Raw genomic sequence first — 18,397 nt, forward strand, 5'->3', positions numbered from 1 at the left:
TGAAATACAGGAAATAATAATTAAAAACAAATATTATTGTTCTAATTTGGTTTACATGTCGTAACTTGGCCATATTGATATGTAGAACAATTTATATATATTTAATCCATCAGGCAATGGGGTCAGTGGTGTGTTCTGCTGAATGTAGCAGATTTCAGTAGATTATATTTAGTCACAGCCTATGAACTGCTTAACACCACATTCATTTATTGCAGTATTGTGTAAGCAGACTTTGTACTGTACAGGAACTAAAATGAGTGCGAGGTAGGACATGTATACGGCTAATAACTTTATTTTAAACCCATACTTCAGTCAAACCTCTAATTAACGTGCAGTAGTTTTGTATTGAGTAACTTACATTTACTCAAGTGCATGATTTGACTGATTTTTTGTTTTTTTCCGTTGGCCCACGTCACTTCTGCTTCAAGTAACATTGACACACTCACTTCCAACTTAGAAAGGTCTAAATGTGTAGTGTGACAGATACTAATTCACCTTAGTGTTTTTTTGTGCTTGTTTTTGGGAAGGTGCACTTTAAATCGTTATTTTAGAGCAGTAATTAATAATAAAATGTTGTTTCATATCATATTAGAGCAGTAATAATACTTTCAATAATGAATTAAAGCGCCTCCATCTCACTTTGACGTTAATAGTCACTGAAAGTCGAGGTTTTTGAACTTTAATAAAAGGGTTTAGTTTACGTCTTAAAATGCCTTACTGAATCAAACACCGCTCAAATCGATTCAGGACAGGTTGACGGGTAGAAGGCAGAGTCAGGGTAGAAGAGTAGCGTTGAAGTGAACTTGTAAACTGTAGATTTTTTTTTTTTACATAGTTCAGTCATAAAATACCATGTCTCTATATTTAAACCGGTTTATTGGTCTGTTTTTCACACTCTCCAGCGCTTAGAAGTAGCTCAGAAGTGAGGGTGAATGACCTGACGGTCGTAAAAAGAATAACTTGAAATAATTCTTTTTTTTATTCTCTTTTTGAAGGAAAACAATGCAGGACCGTCTTGTTTTCTCTTCTCGCCGATCTCCAGTCATCTGTCTCAGGGGCTGTGTTGCCTCCAGTCAGCCTCTTGCATCTAACATTGGACTGGGTGAGAGCTCAGAAGTTATTGTCTGTAACCCTTATCCAGTTCAGGGTCACGGTGGGTCCAGAGCCTACCTGGAATCATTGGGCGCAAGGCGGGAATACACCCTGGAGGGGGCGCCAGTCCTTCACAGGGCGACACACACTCACACATTCACTCACACCTACAGACACTTTTGAGTCGCCAATCCACCTACCAACGTGTGTTTTTGGACTGTGGGAGGAAACCGGAGCACCCGGAGGAAACCCACGCAGACACAGAGAGAACACACCACACTCCTCACAGACAGTCACCCGGAGGAAACCCATGCAGACACAGGGAGAACACACCACACTCCTCACAGACAGTCACCCGGAGGAAACCCACGCAGACACAGGGAGAACACACCACACTCCTCACAGACAGTCACCCGGAGGAAACCCACGCAGACACAGAGAGAACACACCACACTCCTCACAGACAGTCACCCGGAGGAAACCCATGCAGACACAGGGAGAACACACCACACTCCTCACAGACAGTCACCCGGAGGAAACCCATGCAGACACAGGGAGAACACACCACACTCCTCACAGACAGTCACCCGGAGGAAACCCACGCAGACACAGGGAGAACACACCACACTCCTCACAGACAGTCACCCGGAGGAAACCCACGCAGACACAGAGAGAACACACCACACTCCTCACAGACAGTCACCCGGAGGAAACCCACGCAGACACAGGGAGAACACACCACATTCCTCACAGACAGTCACCCGGAGGAAACCCATGCAGACACAGGGAGAACACACCACACTCCTCACAGACAGTCACCCGGAGGAAACCCACGCAGACACAGAGAGAACACACCACACTCCTCACAGACAGTCACCCGGAGGAAACCCACGCAGACACAGAGAGAACACACCACACTCCTCACAGACAGTCACCCGGAGGAAACCCATGCAGACACAGGGAGAACACACCACACTCCTCACAGACAGTCACCCGGAGGAAACCCACACAGACACAGGGAGAACACACCACACTCCTCACAGACAGTCACCCGGAGGAAACCCACGCAGACACAGAGAGAACACACCACACTCCTCACAGACAGTCACCCGGAGGAAACCCACGCAGACACAGAGAGAACACACCACACTCCTCACAGACAGTCACCCGGAGGAAACCCACGCAGACACAGAGAGAACACACCACACTCCTCACAGACAGTCACCCGGAGGAAACCCACGCAGACACAGGGAGAACACACCACACTCCTCACAGACAGTCACCCGGAGCGGGAATCGAACCCACAACCTCCAGGACAGGAGCTGTGTGACTGCGACCGTGTGACTCTGAATCTGCGACCGTGCCGCCCCAGAGCTCAGAAGTATCTGTGATTATTTATCAGAAGAGATGAGCTTGTGTCACCCACTGATTCACATTTGCAAATATGTTGAAAAATAAAGGTAAATAACATTTAAGCAACGGTAAAGTGTTCCCCACAACAATGTGTTCACGACTTAAAGAGAGCTGACGTAAAGGAACACTATGTAATATTTTTATCTTCAAAATGACAGCTTCAAAATCATTGTGATGCTTCACTGATCTGTAACAAATAAAAGGGCCTCTGTCACTGCTACTCTGTGCTCAGCACTGCAGAAACTGCACTATGTCATTTGTAGAGAATGGTAGGGTGTGGTTTAGTATAAGGGATGTCTACAAACATTAGGGACCATAGTGTTCAGCCTCCAGACTTCGGTTTGGTCATCTGGGTTTAGGTTTGTTGAAACTGGAATAATAAAAAGTGGTCTTCTGTTTTTCTAACAACGTTTTTAAACCACTTTACCTTCTCCTCTTGCAGACGTCCTGAAGAAAGGAGGAAATGCTGCTGATGCGGCCGTGGCTGTGGCGGCTGCTCTGAATGTGACGGAGCCGGTGAGCACAGGCCTTGGTGGAGATGCCTTCTGCCTTTTCTATGATGCTACCACAGGACAGGTGCGAGGACTTAATGGAAGGTGAGAGAAAGAACACAGAGAAAAACGAGCAATGGGTAGTCGGTGATGGTTTAAAAACACTCATGTGTGTGTGTTTCTTGTGGTGTGTGTGTTAGTGGTAGGAGCCCCAAAGCCCAGACTCTGGAGCTGATAGAGAAGTGTGGTTTTAGTCAGAATAATCCACCTCCTCTCTTCCACGCTCTGAATGTGACTGTACCAGGAGCTGCAGCGTGCTGGTGTGACACGGTGACATTGTTTGGAAGTAAAAAGGTAAAAGACGTAAATGAACATGTTGGAAAAACATGGCCTTGTGCTGAAATCAATGTTTAGTCCTTGTCATATTAAATAAAGTTGATAATTCATTGTCTGTAAAACTATACGATCCTTCTGATAGCACCTTTTGGAGTTTTCTTCTTCTGGCATGTCATTGTATCTGGATAATAACAGCTGCTTTACATATGCACATGTGATATATGGCAGGGAAATCTGTGGCTATTATTTGCTGTAAATTCAGTATCCACATTTGACTACTGCAATATGCACCTTTGAATTACAATAATGTCCCTCTAATATCAAAGTTCAGTACATTTCTGCAGCCTCTGTCGACAGTTGTTAGTGCAGTTTTGTGCAATGGATATTCAGTGTTACGCTTGGAAGGCCCCACCCATGTGTCAGGGCTAAAAGAGAATGCAGACTATTCTAAATACCTCTGTGTTTCATGGCACAATTGTGGTTTAAATACAGCTCGTAGTGACCGCAACAAATGGCCCCACACCCTGTTTTAATTTTAGTCACATTCATAACAGCAAATGTTTGGCAGGGTTTGACTTCTCCGGTGGATCCCTTCGTCACTCATAAATCGGCTATTATCACTTACTCGTTTTCAGTTTACAACCATCAAGGGGAATGTCTGCGAATATGTAACATGCGGATGGTTTTGGGCAGTAAATAAAAATGACTGTCTTTTCATCAGGGTAAAGTTGTCAAGAAATTAGACTCAATGTGGGCTATGTTCATTATGTAAACGAAACTGTAACGGCTAAGTAACCCGTCACTCAACACACAGTATACACACACACACACACTCACACACACACATAGACACACACATAAACATGCACATGCTCACCGCGGTGTTATAGATAGTTAATTCACTCTTAACATTTATATTGTTATCTGTAACTAATTAAATGTTCTGCTTTTTCCTACTATTTTCTATTGTTTCTCTATCAATTACTGTATATAATTTTTCTTTATAAACTTTACCAAGCCTTTAATATATAATAATAACATTAGACTGTGTGGTCCTCTGAGGAGAGGACATGATGTGACTCAGGTGTTAGTGGTGAGATTCTCTCTTCTCTAAATCATTACGTGTCAAACAACTGAATGAGACTAAATTACACAGAAATTCTGAAACAATTTCAGCACCTTCTGAATGGAGTTGTTTAATATGATTCTGATGTATTTTACATGATTGAATATGAAGGAGATATTTAAAAGTATAAAAATATTGCCCGATATTTCATTATTTATATATTTTGTTAATGATAACCATGTGTTTGTATCTACAGTAGACTCCTGTTTTCCATTACGTAATGATGTTTTTTATTTGATTTTTATGTGGTAGCTCTCTCTAGCAGAGCTGCTGCAGCCGGCTATAGATCTGGCTCAGGGGGGTTTCCCTGTGGCCGAGATCACAGCCCACCACTGGGCCAGAGGAACTGAAACAATGAGGGCTGCAGGGAGAGAACTGGGAGGAGATTTACTCATTAACAGGCAGCCTCCCAAACACGGGGAGCTCATGACTAATCCCAGCCTCGCTCACACATTACAGGTACACAGTCCATTTATCCACACTTATATATATATATATGTGTGAGTGTGCCTCATAATGAAGATGTGAATTTGAATATTTTGGACACACTTTTCAAGAATCCATTAAGCTTTACTTGTTAGTGGCATATTATCTTTACATTATCATCACTGTTTATCTAACCTCACTAAAAACACTGTTTTAAAGGCCTGTGACAGTTAACAACACACAGATTTACAGTCAACTGAGCAAATGAGTACAGACCACAGCCCTTTTACAGCTCTGGTTGTATAGAGGTGTGTCTGTGGGAGTCCTACGTTTTAAACAGGGTTTATCAGAAGATGCGTTCAATGTGCACCGCAGAGACACATCTTCAGAACAATGCAAAATCAACCCCGCCTGAGATCATAAGAACGATCAATACTAGGAGGGATGAAGAAATGACATTGAAATGATAGCGCTTTATTACACACGGCACCTAGCAGCTAACTTCAAGTGAACAGTAATACACCCTCACACCAAGAGGAGCCATGGTTCAGATGGGTCTCATCTCCTTGATCCGAACTAGAGCACGAACTACAAGGCCTAACTATAACAACCTCACTACAAAAGGACAGCCCTAAAGGTAGCACAGACCTGAGGGTGTTGCTGAAATATCAGAACCCCTCTGTTCCACAATAAGACCCTGAGAGTAATGGTTTACAGGTTTCTTTCTATGAGACTTTACCAAGACTCAGAATCTCATCAGCAATGACAAGTTATTTTAAAGCTGCCTTTTGCCTTTGACATATAATTAATAACGGATCAAGGTCAGTGAACTCTATTAATCATTAATTATTATGACTAGAATTTAATACAGTGAACAATCAGTTTTCTTTTATCGTTTAACTATTAACTTCGCCATATTGTTCCTGAGGACACGCGTTATTTTGTGTTCTTTCCCAAATCTTTGCTGTTCAAAGAAAAACGTGCATCTCCATTTTTTATAGATTTGTAGTTGATGTAGATGATTTCATGATGAATGGACCAATAGAAATGCTCCAAAATTATTAAAAATGACTTCAAAACAATACCTTTTTATTCCATTGAAAGTCAAGAAAGTTTTTTCCTTCTCCTGTAAAATTACTGGGTTTTTTTGGACAGTGACAATATGCTGTTTTTGTCATTGCTATGTGTGTGTGTGTGTGTGTGTGTGTGTTTAGGAGCTCGCCCAGCGAGGGAGAGCAGGGTTCTACAAAGGCAGGATTGCTGAGGCTGTGGTCAGCGCTGTGAGAGAAAACGGTGGGGTGATGAGTCTGGAGGACATGAGGAACCACGTCACCACTGAGATCACACCGATTTGCACTGATTATAAAGTAGGTGATGGAGAAAGAGGCAGCAGTTCCGACTGCACCTTGCATCGATTGCTGGTGCCCAGCCCTTTTATTAGTCCACTCAGTTATCAGTGACACACTCGAACACACGCACACACACACACACACACACACACACACACACACAGAGAAATGTAAGCAAAGCTATGTGATGCTGAATAACGGCTCTGGTGTGTTATTCACGCAGACAGTGCGTCTCTGGGAGGTCCCTCCAAACAGTCAGGGAATAGCTGCACTCATCGCCCTTAACATCCTCCAAAATTTTCCCATCAGAGGTATGAAGTGTGTAATCAGAACAATAGATGTTTATCCTCTTTTTATCCTCTGCTGCTGTAACAACTTCTACTCATCTTTTGCTGTGAGGATTTGGTGGCATTGGGCTTTGAAGACATTACTTAGATCAGGTATTGATGTTGGATAATAAGTTATGGATCACTAAGAACCGCTCCCAGCATCAGGCTCTGTTCTCTGGAGTGTGGAGCTCCATCTCCAGTTGGACCCCTGTAAAGGTTATGTAGTGAATCTATTACAGTCTTTCACAGAAGAGTAGAGACGGTTACTGCAGTGACAGAGGAACCATCTCCAACCACTAATGACGATTATTATAAGTGATTACTTCATGTTTCCCACAGATCTGGGTCATAACACTGCTGACTACCTGCACGTCTTGGTGGAGGCTCTGAAACTGAGCATGACAGACACCATGACTTTCAGCACCGACCCTGACCTGGTCAGCGCGCCTGTGGAGCGGCTTCTGTCCCAAGATTACGCTCAGCGACGAGCACAGTCCATTCACATGGACGAGTATGATTGGAATAAACAGCATCAGCTTCATTGAGAGCATCTCTGTTTTTCCCACCTTTCATCCCTTCTACACCTTCCATTCTGAAGCTTTCTGTTACTGTGGATCTTTCTTTCTCTCTCTCTCTCTCTCTCTCTCTCTCTCTCTCTCTCTCTCTCTGTCTCTCCCTTTGTCTCTCCCTCTCTCTCTGGTTCTCTCTCTGTCTCTCTCTCTCTCACTCTTTCTCTCTCTCTCTCTCTCTCTGTCTCTCCCTTTGTCTCTCCCTCTGTCTCCGGTTCTCTCTCTGTCTCTCTCTCTCTCACTCTGTCTCTCTCTCTCTCTCTCTCTCTCTCTCTCTCTCCCCCTCTGTCTCTGGTTCTGTCTCTCTCTCTCTCTCTCTCTCTCTCTCTCTCTCTCCCTCTGGTTCTCTCTCTGTCTGTCTCTCTCTCTCTCTCTCTCTCTCTGTCTCTCCCTTTGTCTCTCCCTCTGTCTCTGGTTATCTCTCTGTCTCTCTCTCTCTCTCACTCTGTCTCTCTCCCTCTCTCTCTCTCTCCCTCTGTCTCTGGGTCTCTCTCTCTCTCTCCCTCTGGTTCTCTCTCTCTCTCTCTCACTCTGTCTCTCTCTCTCTCCCTCTGGTTCTCTCTCTCTCTCACTCTGTTTCTCTCTCTCTGTCTCTCTCTCTCTCTCTCTCTCTCTCTCTCTCTCTCTCTCTCTCTCTCTCTCCTGTCTCTCTCTCTGGTACCAGCCAGTGTCAGGCTCTATGATTACTTTAGATAATATTGTTTACTCATCCCCACCCTCCCTCTCTCAGTCGCCGTGCTGTGACTGTGATACGACAGCAGGAGCAGTGTGGTGGTGGTGGGGGGTTTATAACCTGCAGACTTTAGACTCTCGGTTGGTCACGGGAAATCTAAACACACATTAGTGTGGGTGTGAGGGGCGAGGCTTGAACTCACAACTCACACAGACCATGAATTTCCATTTCAGAAACATTTTTCTGCGGCCTGTTCTGCTCTCTTGCGTAACTCACATTGTTTCTGCTGTGTTTCAGAATCATGCATTTCTCAATATTAGCTGCTGACAGTAATCCCCATTAGAAACTGGCTTGTTTTTCTGCTTAAGAGCTTGTTTTTTGTAGATGTGAATGACCCTGAGTAGTCCTCCCTTCTGTTCTCTCTCAGAGCCAGGAGTGTGTGTGAGCCTGGGATTCCCACAGGAAGTGACACAGTGTATTTCAGTGTGATAGACCGAGAGGGCAATGCCTGCTCATTCGTCAACAGCAACTACATGGGCTTCGGTACTGGCCTTGTCCCCCAAAACTGTGGATTCTCCCTTCAAGTGAGTCCTTATTTTAAACTAATACATTTATTCTTTATTTTTAATAATGAGCAAAATAACACACAGAGTATGAAAAATAATTGATATTTTGTCTCCTCTGCACTGGTCCCCTCTCTTTCCCACCCAGCCCCTTTCAGTCCACATACAATTACAAAAAAACATGCACAAAATACATCACACTTTTCAGCATGAAAAAAAAACAGAGCTAGATCTATAAAGAAATTAAAAAGAGAGCTGCTGCTCCTTTGTGTAGAGAGGAGCAAGTTGAGGTTGTCCCGCCATTTTATGGTGCCACCTGGTTGCCTCCTGCTGGGGCTATACCAGGCATGGCCAACTGCGAGGTGTCCACCAGGCCGTGCTGGATGGATTATATCTCCCAGCTGACTCGGGAATGCCTGGGAATCCCCCAGGAGAGGTTAGACAGTTGGGAACAGAGATGTCTGAAATTCTTTGCTCACCCTGTTGTCATCATGATCCTGAAATGTACTAAACAAATGAGATGAGTGGAGTAAAGAAAGCAATGATACACACAGATGTATATCTTGCCTGACAAGCAGCACACTATGCACAGTCCATAACCTTGCTTATTTTTCCATTGTTTTGTTCTCCCCATGGGTTTTCTCCCACAGTCCAAAAACACACATTGGTAGGTGGATTGGACTCAAACGTGTCCATAGGTGTGAATGTGTGTTCCCGCCTTGCGCCCAGTGATTCCGGGTAGGCTCCGGACCCATCGTGACCCTGAACTGGATAAGACAATAAATAAATGAATGAATGAATATGTGATGCGTCTTGTGTAATACATAATAGTGCATCTGTCATGTCCTTCACTCATTTGGCAGTCAGTTTTTTAGAGTTAAATATTAGTTCACCAAAGGATAACAGTGACATCATGAGCACTATTGTAAGATTCACAGCTGCCAAGTGTGGCTCAGTTCTCTCTCTTTCAGCCTTCGTTTTTCTGTTTCTTCTTTTCTTTTCAACCTCTTTCTGTGCCTCATAGAACAGAGGTGCTAACTTCTCTCTGGACCCGGGTCATGTGAACTGTGTAGGTCCAGAGAAAAGGCCGTATCACACCATAATCCCAGCCCTTCTCACAGACGTCTCCTCAGGACGCCTCCTCTGCTCTTACGGAGTCATGGGAGGCTTCATGCAGCCTCAGGGCCATGTGCAGGTATACTGCCCAGCCATAAACACATTCAGCCATTATAAAACCCTATTCAGATGGGACTATTTTTACATCACATGGTAAATTTAGAAAAGGGTGTCTGTAATATTTTGCTGGTCTGTTTACTTTGGATAGGTGATCTCAGAGTAATTGACCTAGATAGAAGTGGCTACTCAACCAATAGAGCAACCCTTGGCCAGAAACTGACCACAGACCAAGGACTAGAAGATGATTATAAAATAGATATCACTATTATAATGCGCGTATAGGTAAAGTTTTAATGAATAAGACTGTAGTCTTTAATGGCTGACATGGTGACTTCAGACAGGATTAAAATAGCAGAGGGAATAATTATATTATCCCATCTCCTTGTGTAAAACCTCTTTAACAAACTCAAAGTAGTTTTATGATTAGCGATGCAGTCAACTGAGCAGTATTTTTAAATGCTTACCTTAGTCTAACAATGAGAACCACAACACTGCCATGGTCAAAATTGCCTTTACATAAAAAGGCATTGACTCATTAGACCCCACTTGACAGGAAGGCAGAAACTCTCCCAAAATAGTGCACCACATAATGAAAGGTGTGGTTTGGGAAATACCTGTCATATAGTTTTGCTTTAGGCTGTTCTTATATTGGCCATTATAAATCTCCTGAGCGGATCCCGAAATCAGAAAGTGGATCCACATTGCTGAGATCAAGTGTGCTTTGACGTGGCGTAATTAGAAAGCACCTGGTGGTAAATTTTGATGTCAGTGCAAATAATGATTATGAAAGCAGTTTCTGGTTGATTAGGTGTGGTAATCAATGGAGCACTATAAAAAGCATTAAGGATGAGTTGCTGTTTATAGATTGCACTCTAAGGCCATGATTAAATTATATGACTATCTGTGATTTAAAGATAAGATAATGTGAATGTATAATGCCTCTCCAGGTGTTGCTCAATATGCTGGATTTTGGCATGAATCCACAGCTGGCACTTGATGCCCCACGCGCGTTTGTGCAGTTCAACGCGGCTGGTGAGTTTGCACTTCTCTTCGAATAGTGTGTTTTCAGTCTTAAAGGAACACTGGGTAAGATTTGTTACTTTTGCTACTGTGCTCCACCTACAGCACTGTCCAGAAATCAAAGGGGAGGTGCAGGGGTGTTGGGGGTAGACGTGGGCGATACTGGGAATTTTGGTATCGATCCCATACCAAGTAAATGCAGGGCCAGTATCGCTTCATAGATCCAAAGCATCCGAAAGACCTAGGATAAAATTTCGCCAAACATTGTACGCAACAACAAAATACTTTATTATCACAAGCAACATTTTTGTTTAGAAACAATGGAACAGTAACAAAACAAAGTTTGCCTTAGCATTAGGAAAATAAATCTTAAAAAATAAAAAAAAACCACAACACAACAATACAATAAAAATTCTCCCCTCGCGAGACATCTTTTCTAGTTCTTTCTTTGTTTCTTTTTTCAAAAATTGTTCTTAGGAAAAACAATAAAAAACAAGGAATTTTCTTCCTTTCAGTGCAATTCTGTTTTTTCTTTTGTAAAAAATAGAACTCAACACAACTTCAAGCTAAATCTCCTGAGGTAGAGGGCTGACAAACCACAATACAACAAACTTAACACACCACAACAAACACTGTCAACAGTTTCAAGCTTATTCTGTTTTTCAGACAGTACAGTAAAATAATACAAAAAATATGGATTTTTTTCCCAGTGAACTTCTCTATGTTTTTTCTTAAAGAGTGTAAAAGAATATTTATTGATTGGCATTTTTCTGCATGTCTTTATTCTATAAATATATGAATTCCTTTTGTTTGTCACTTACTGACTGACATCCCCTGTCTCTGAAACCCATGGTTAGTATTTAATGGAATACAAAATAAGATTGGAATGAATTTTCAGAATAAAGGACTATCCCTAAAAACCCTGTTTGGATGGACTCTAAAGAAGAATTCTGCTAGCAGCTTCTTGCAAAACACGGTTCCAGCTAAAGCATGAGTTGAAATGCATCAGTGTGTTGGGCAAATAATTTATCTCAGCATTACTAAGCTCTTTTGAGGGACGATCAAATTGATAATATTCACAGGCAGTGAGTGCGACTTTAAACCTTTGCCTTGCCTTTCTCACCAGACTTGTACATATGGCATTAACAATTCCAACTACTTTATCAGGATATTCAAACATGTATAATATAGGATCTTACAGGTCCACTTTCCAACGTTCCACAGAGCTGAAGGTCCAGAGAAGGTCCATATTCTTAAATGAGCGGTTTCCATGAACAACTTCATGAACATGATTTTAACCTACTGTCTTCACAAACCAACAGTGTGATGTTATTGCTGTCATGGAAATGTAATAATTCCTGTGACGTTCTCTCGGTCTGGAATCCACCTACTGAGACCACTGCATTAACTATTCAGAATTTCCAGATTTTGTTATATGCATATGACATATATTTTGAATTTTGTAACAGTCAAAAGGAAAATATGTATTTGAAACAATTATAAATGCACACAAGGGCGGCACGGTGGTGCAGCAGGTAGGTGTCGCAGTCACACAGCTCCAGGGACCTGGATGTTGTGGGTTTGACTCCCGCTCCAGGTGACTGTCTGTGAGGAGTGTGGTGTGTTCTCTCTGTGTCCGCGTGGGTTTCCTCCGGGTGACTGTCTGTGAGGAGTGTGGTGTGTTCTCTCTGTGTCCGCGTGGGTTTCCTCCGGGTGACTGTCTGTGAGGAGTGTGGTGTGTTCTCTCTGTGTCCGCGTGGGTTTCCTCCGGGTGACTGTCTGTGAGGAGTGTGGTGTGTTCTCTCTGTGTCCGCGTGGGTTTCCTCTGGGTGACTGTCTGTGAGGAGTGTGGTGTGTTCTCTCTGTGTCCGCGTGGGTTTCCTCCGGGTGACTGTCTGTGAGGAGTGTGGTGTGTTCTCTCTGTGTCTGCGTGGGTTTTCTCCGGGTGACTGTCTGTGAGGAGTGTAGTGTGTTCTCCCTGTGTCTGCGTGGGTTTCCTTCCACAGTCCAAAAACCACACGTTGGTAGGTAGATTGGCGAGTGTGTAGGTGTGTGTCCATAGGTGTGAGTGTGTGAGTGAAGGTGTGAGTGTGTATGTTGCCCCCCCCCTCCAGGGTGTATTCCTGCCTTGCGCCCAATGATTCCAGGTAGGCTCTGGACCCACCGTGACCCTGAACTGGATAAGGGTTACAGATAATGAATGGATAAATGCACACATTTCGAGGATATTTATAATACTACTAAGTGAACTTAGTAACACCGATAAATAACCTCATCACACTGATTGTCAGTTCATGTTTTGGGAGGAACTGTGGTATTTCCAAAGAAACTGTTACTTGAGATAGGTTTAGATATTCTTGATTAACTGGGATAGAGCTTTCTACTGGAATGAAAATTAATTAAAATATATTTAGTAATGAAGGAAAGTAATAGAAATTTTAGTTGAGAAACTTCAAATTGATTTGTGTTTTGGTCTGATGTCTATGCATTACTTTACCTTGAATGTTAGGTTGCTGTGTCTAATTTAGCTTTTTCTGCTTTTATATATTTTCAATTAATATTGATTATGATATAATTTATATTTATTTCATTCCATAATGTTTATATATATATTTGGCAAAATACCCTTCTTTGCTGTTTCCTAACTTAAAAACTGGTAGAGAAAATGACTGACTGCTACTTTAAGAGCCGTGTGTGTTATGTTTTTTTTTTTTTTTTGAAGCCTTGCTAACTTTGTGTGCAGCACAACAGTGGCATCTTCATTTGGAGGAGGGTGTGGAGCAGGGTGTGGCTGAGGCACTGAGGGGCCGGGGCCATGTGGTGAACTGGCCAATAGGAGGACACGAGCGAGCGATGTTTGGACGGGGGCAGGTCATCAGTGTAGGAACATGGTGGAGCCCAAATAAGGAAAAGACAACAGAGGAGCAGAGAGTGCTGTGGGCTGGGTCAGACCCCAGGGCAGATGGATGCGCTTCTGGATATTAGCCCAACATTGAGGGGAATAAGAGGGGAGTTCATCAGGTAGATCATTCATTATTTCTGCAGAAATGAAGGGTTTTAATGCTAAGTTTGGCCCCACTTTGCTTCAGCGTCTTATCTATAAACACAACTTAGACTCATCCCAAAGGAATAAGATGGTGATCCATCAATGCACTACAAATACTGTGTGGCTTCCTACTGCTCGAGCCGACAACTGGCATTGGGCATTGTTACCTCATGTGCAGCTGCTCCAAAAGGGTAGATTTTATAGGATAAACTGTGTGTGCACCACCGAATGATTCCACAGAGGCTGCACCAAACTATTCAAATGTATTATTTAGCATGGTTTCTTTTTTGTTTTTTTGTCCAACTTTTTTGGACATAGACAGTGGTAGGGAATCTGATTTCAGGCCAGAGTTTCCTCTTCAAACTCTAAATTTTAAACAGACCTTTTTACCCATCCATGAATCTCCATTTGTTTTTTTTAATATATTTTTATATAATTTGAGGGTACCACTTTTATATCGTGTGAAGATTTGTCTGTTGAATAGACCAGTACACATGGTACTAAATCACATGGACAAAAGTCAGTTTCCATTAACTCCCATTACAAAGTGAAACGTTCCTGTAAAGTTACCAGTTTGGAGATCTTTAACTGACAGTGACTTAAGCAAAACCTGTGTGCTGGCCATTTTGTATATCAGTATATCTCAACATCTGTTGTGGAGAACTGTTGTGAATCTGGCCCATGGTGTAGTTAATCCTCTGTTAAGAATTGATCGGTGAGATTATCTCACACACCCACCCACACACACACACACACACAGCTCCAGAACAGTGAACAATAGCAACACTCAGCAACTGAGACACTGCATCTCACATGCTGCAGCTTAACATGGCAGCTTTCTGCTGTTTTTCAGGAATGTAGCTGGTCATGTGAACGAACACATGGCTTATGTTTTCATTTCACATCGATGACAACATGAATATCAGTAAATGCCGTAGGTTTGGATCATTCCGTATTGATTATTTTACGAATACATTTACTGATGTGAGAAGCTTTAGTCAATGATTTTAAGCCAGAGATACAGTAGCAATCACTTATTTTCTCCTTTGATTCTAAGACTGAAATCCAGTGGCCTGAATGGGTCAGAGCTTCTGTATTAAAACCTTTGTAAAACCTGACGGCCCCAGTGTGAAGGACCCACTCTATGGGCTACTTCCATAAGCAAGGTTTGCTACTTTTTGATTATAAAGTATGGTCCTTTAAGATTAGGGACTTTTACATTTTTTGTTTGTTCTTTAAACTTTGTTAATCAAAGTGGATCATGGATGACTGCATACTTTTTCCAGATACAATAAATAATGTGTGTTCCTGGAACATTTCTGGATCATTTTCTGTGAGTTTAGTTTTCTGGGCTATTTACGGATGGCATTTAGACTTCCTCCTCTCCGTGATAAACAACAACAACAGCGGCTCGCTGAAAACAGTTGCTGTCTATGAGGCGATGAATGATGAATTCATCTGAATATATGAAGGGATGGGTGGATTATAAATGATGAATGGGGGGATTATACCCGATGAGCTGCTTCCTTTTTATGTTGTGTTAATCCAGAATGGTTGCTAATTTTGATGAAAATGACAAAATGAATAAACCAATGGAAATATACATTTTTGAACGTACTCTCTTGGGGTTTTAATGAACCATGTTGAATATGTTCATTTAGAGGCAGTAATATTACACCTCTGTTTTTACCAGAAAGGCACTGAGACTCTTCTGCCACACGGTGAGACGCTTTGGAAAATAATAAAATGGTTTAGGTTTTTGGTAAAAGACGTTTCACATACACAATCCGCTCTGTGAAGAAATTCTGACTTGGAAAACAGCTTCTACAGTTTGAGCAACATTTTCAAATAATTTTGTGAAATTTGGTTTTTTAGAGAGTGCTGTGGGATGGGTCAGACCCCAGAGCAGATGGATATTAGCCCCAACATTGAGGGGAATTGACGGGGGCAGGTCATCAGTGTAGGAACATGGTGGAGCCCAAATAAGGAAAAGACAACAGAGGAGCAGAGAGTGCTGTGGGCTGGGTCAGACCCCAGGGCAGATGGATGCGCTTCTGGATATTAGCCCCAACATTGAGGGGAATAAGAGGGGAGTTCATCAGGTAGATCATCCATTATTTCTGCAAAAATGAAGGGTTTTAATGCTAAGTTTGGCCCCACTTTGCTTCAGCGTCTTATCTATAAACACAACTTAGACTCATCCCAAAGGAATAAGATGGTGATCCATCAATGCACTACAAATACTGTGTGGCTTCCTACTGCTCGGGCCGACGACTGGCATTGGGAATTGTTACCTCATGTGCAGCTGCTCCAAAAAGGCAGATTTTATAGGATCCTCTTCTATAAGCATTACACATATAAGCTGTGTGTGCACCACCGAATGATTCCACAGGGGGTGCATTAATACAATAAAACAATTGTATTAGTGAAATTGGGTTTCTTTCTATATCCACATTTTCACGGTGGAATTTATTCATTCAGATCCTAAAATATTCTGTTTGTCTGAATGTTTCAGCAATCAGAAGATTTGTATTTACTAAAAGGGATACTCCACTAACAAATGAGCTGAGTAAAAGGAGTTGAATCTATTAATAGAGTCTATATCTGAATCTATTTATGTCTGGGTCTATTCTACTGCCGACCATCTGCTGCATCCTTCTGTATGTTCCTCTGAAGTGTTTCTGACTTCTGCTTTTCTCTTTCATGTTTCACGCCACAATCACTATATAAAGATTTACTGAAAGAAAACACTAAAGATTTGTGTTTTGGATTATGCCCACAGTCCAAACACATTTTGGTGTGTGTGTTTGTGAGTAACAGGGTGAGTGTGTGATGTCCTGTGATGGACTGGTGATCAGGGTGAAGTGGTAACAGAGGATGAATGAATGAATTAATAAATGAATTAATTATATTTAGGGACCTTAATAAAATATTACCTATTTTAAAATGCATATCTTTGCATAATTTTCAGTGACACATGCCTTTCACCGCATTTCTGACATTTTCCCTGAGTGCGTCATAATCGTGTTCTGTTGTCACTGTATTGGAATTTTCTTTCCCATTCTTAAGCAGGGAAATGTGGGGTGGAGTGTGTGTGTGTGAGAGAGAGAGATGAGGTGTGGTCTCTCCTCTGACTCAATTATACATTGGGAAATGCTAATGCTTCCATGAGTTACAAGAACGGAAAATCACTTTCATATCCGAGCTTTCTGCTGCTCAGTGAGAGCTTCTCCTTTTGATCCTGGTGAATGTCTTCTCGTGGAGAGGTTTCCCAGAAGAAACTCAAATAAAGAAACACGCTGATATCAGACAAAGCAGCTGTGTGTTATTTATAGACTTACAGTCATGCCTCGTTCACACCGTAAACCACAGACGACACATTACAGATACAGTTAACACTTTTAGATTCACTGGTGCATGGTCATCCCTCATTGAATATGTATAATTTAGGTTTTATTTAAATTAATGTGATTCTGATATATGTGTTCTTAACATCAATGGTTTATAATAATTTACCATTATTTTTCCTTTAATTTATATTTATTTTAATTATTATTAGTTTAAACGTTCATGATCATGTTTTACATTTTTCCCAAAAGCATACATTTAAATCCTTAATTGCCAGCTTAAGCTTTCCAGTCTTCGTTAATCCAGTTTTGGTGACCGCTATATTCTCAGGTTCTTATTCTTGGCTTTTGAGAGTGGATCCAATATGGTCTTCGGCTGTTGTAGCACATTCAGAAATCTGATCAATGCTGTTATAATGAGTTATTTTACTGAACATTTTGTGTAAAATTTAGATTGTTATTCATAAAGCCCCAGGAGATGACCAAGGATATTTATGTGAACTACAGTGAAGATTTTGACCTGTGTCTATATGATTTCATGCACATGGCTGATGTGCCACTTGAATCACAGTCTACAGAAAGGCTAGGTGTCTCAGTGCCTTGTGTTATGTATTTATTTTCACATTATTTTCACAGTTCTTTAAATCCCCCAGACGGGCCAGTCAGCAAATGTACGAATAGTTTGATGTTTTCTCCACCACGAGGAAATGGTCTGTTTGGTTATGTAAGTCAGTCTGTAATTGCGATACTCCCTCATTACAACCCACCACTTTCTTCATAATACCAGATTATACCAAAGGTTAATCCCAGATCGCACAGGCAGTTGAGAAAATTAAGACGTGTACACTCCATTCTCATCTGTTTCTCCAAGCAAGTCCAACCCAGCTTGTGTTACCTTTTCACATGAGTGCTGACATGGGCATTTTCCAAAGCTGTGTCCATGTTGGGAATCTGTCAGTGGCTTTAAAACAGGTGTAAAGGTGTGCACTTGGCTTTGTGCAAGAAGCTGATGCCATCTATAGTTGCAATAAAGAACTGTCCCTGGATCATCCACATTCAGTTCATTCATTCATTCATTGTCTATAACCCTTATTCAGTTCAGGGTCACATTGGGTTCACATAGGGTCACTCGGGGGAAACCCACACAGACACAGGGAGAACACACCACACTCCTCACAGACAGTCACCCAGAGGAAACGCACGCAGACACAGAGAGAACACACCACACTCCTCACAGACAGTCACCCGGAGGAAACCCACGCAGACACAGAGAGAACACACCACACTCCTCACAGACAGTCACCCGGAGGAAACCCACGCAGACACAGGGAGAACACACCACACTCCTCACAGACAGTCACCCGGAGGAAACCCACGCAAACACAGGGAGAACACACCACACTCTTCACGGACAGTCACAATAGAGCGCACCACTGTCAGT

The 18,397-nt window shown here is 42.2% G+C and overlaps 1 protein-coding gene across 1 annotated transcript; it reads left to right on the forward strand.

Annotated features, from left to right (window-relative positions):
* The first annotated feature begins 1,002 nt into the window (after positions 1–1,002).
* LOC136672325 (glutathione hydrolase-like YwrD proenzyme) lies at positions 1,003–13,956 on the forward strand. Its single transcript, XM_066648330.1, has 11 exons — positions 1,003–1,102; positions 2,948–3,101; positions 3,197–3,350; positions 4,711–4,917; positions 6,099–6,255; positions 6,461–6,544; positions 6,902–7,073; positions 8,232–8,388; positions 9,392–9,562; positions 10,491–10,575; positions 13,307–13,956. Exons 1-11 carry the CDS (start codon positions 1,003–1,005, stop codon positions 13,546–13,548), a joined length of 1,683 nt encoding a protein of 560 aa, XP_066504427.1. The 3' UTR covers positions 13,549–13,956.
* Positions 13,957–18,397: the final 4,441 nt, after the last annotated feature.

This window comes from Hoplias malabaricus, chromosome 16 (assembly GCF_029633855.1).
Source record: "Hoplias malabaricus isolate fHopMal1 chromosome 16, fHopMal1.hap1, whole genome shotgun sequence".
Classification (NCBI taxonomy): domain Eukaryota; kingdom Metazoa; phylum Chordata; class Actinopteri; order Characiformes; family Erythrinidae; genus Hoplias; species Hoplias malabaricus.

Bases quoted from the DNA above. Each gene is read 5' to 3' on its own strand.
- LOC136672325 (XM_066648330.1), top strand. From the start codon at position 1,003: ATGCAGGACCGTCTTGTTTTCTCTTCTCGCCGATCTCCAGTCATCTGT. The intron at 7,074-8,231 runs GTATGATTGGAA...GTTCTCTCTCAG, and splicing joins CAGTCCATTCACATGGACGA to AGCCAGGAGTGTGTGTGAGC. The intron at 10,576-13,306 runs GTGAGTTTGCAC...CTTTGTGTGCAG, and splicing joins TGTGCAGTTCAACGCGGCTG to CACAACAGTGGCATCTTCAT.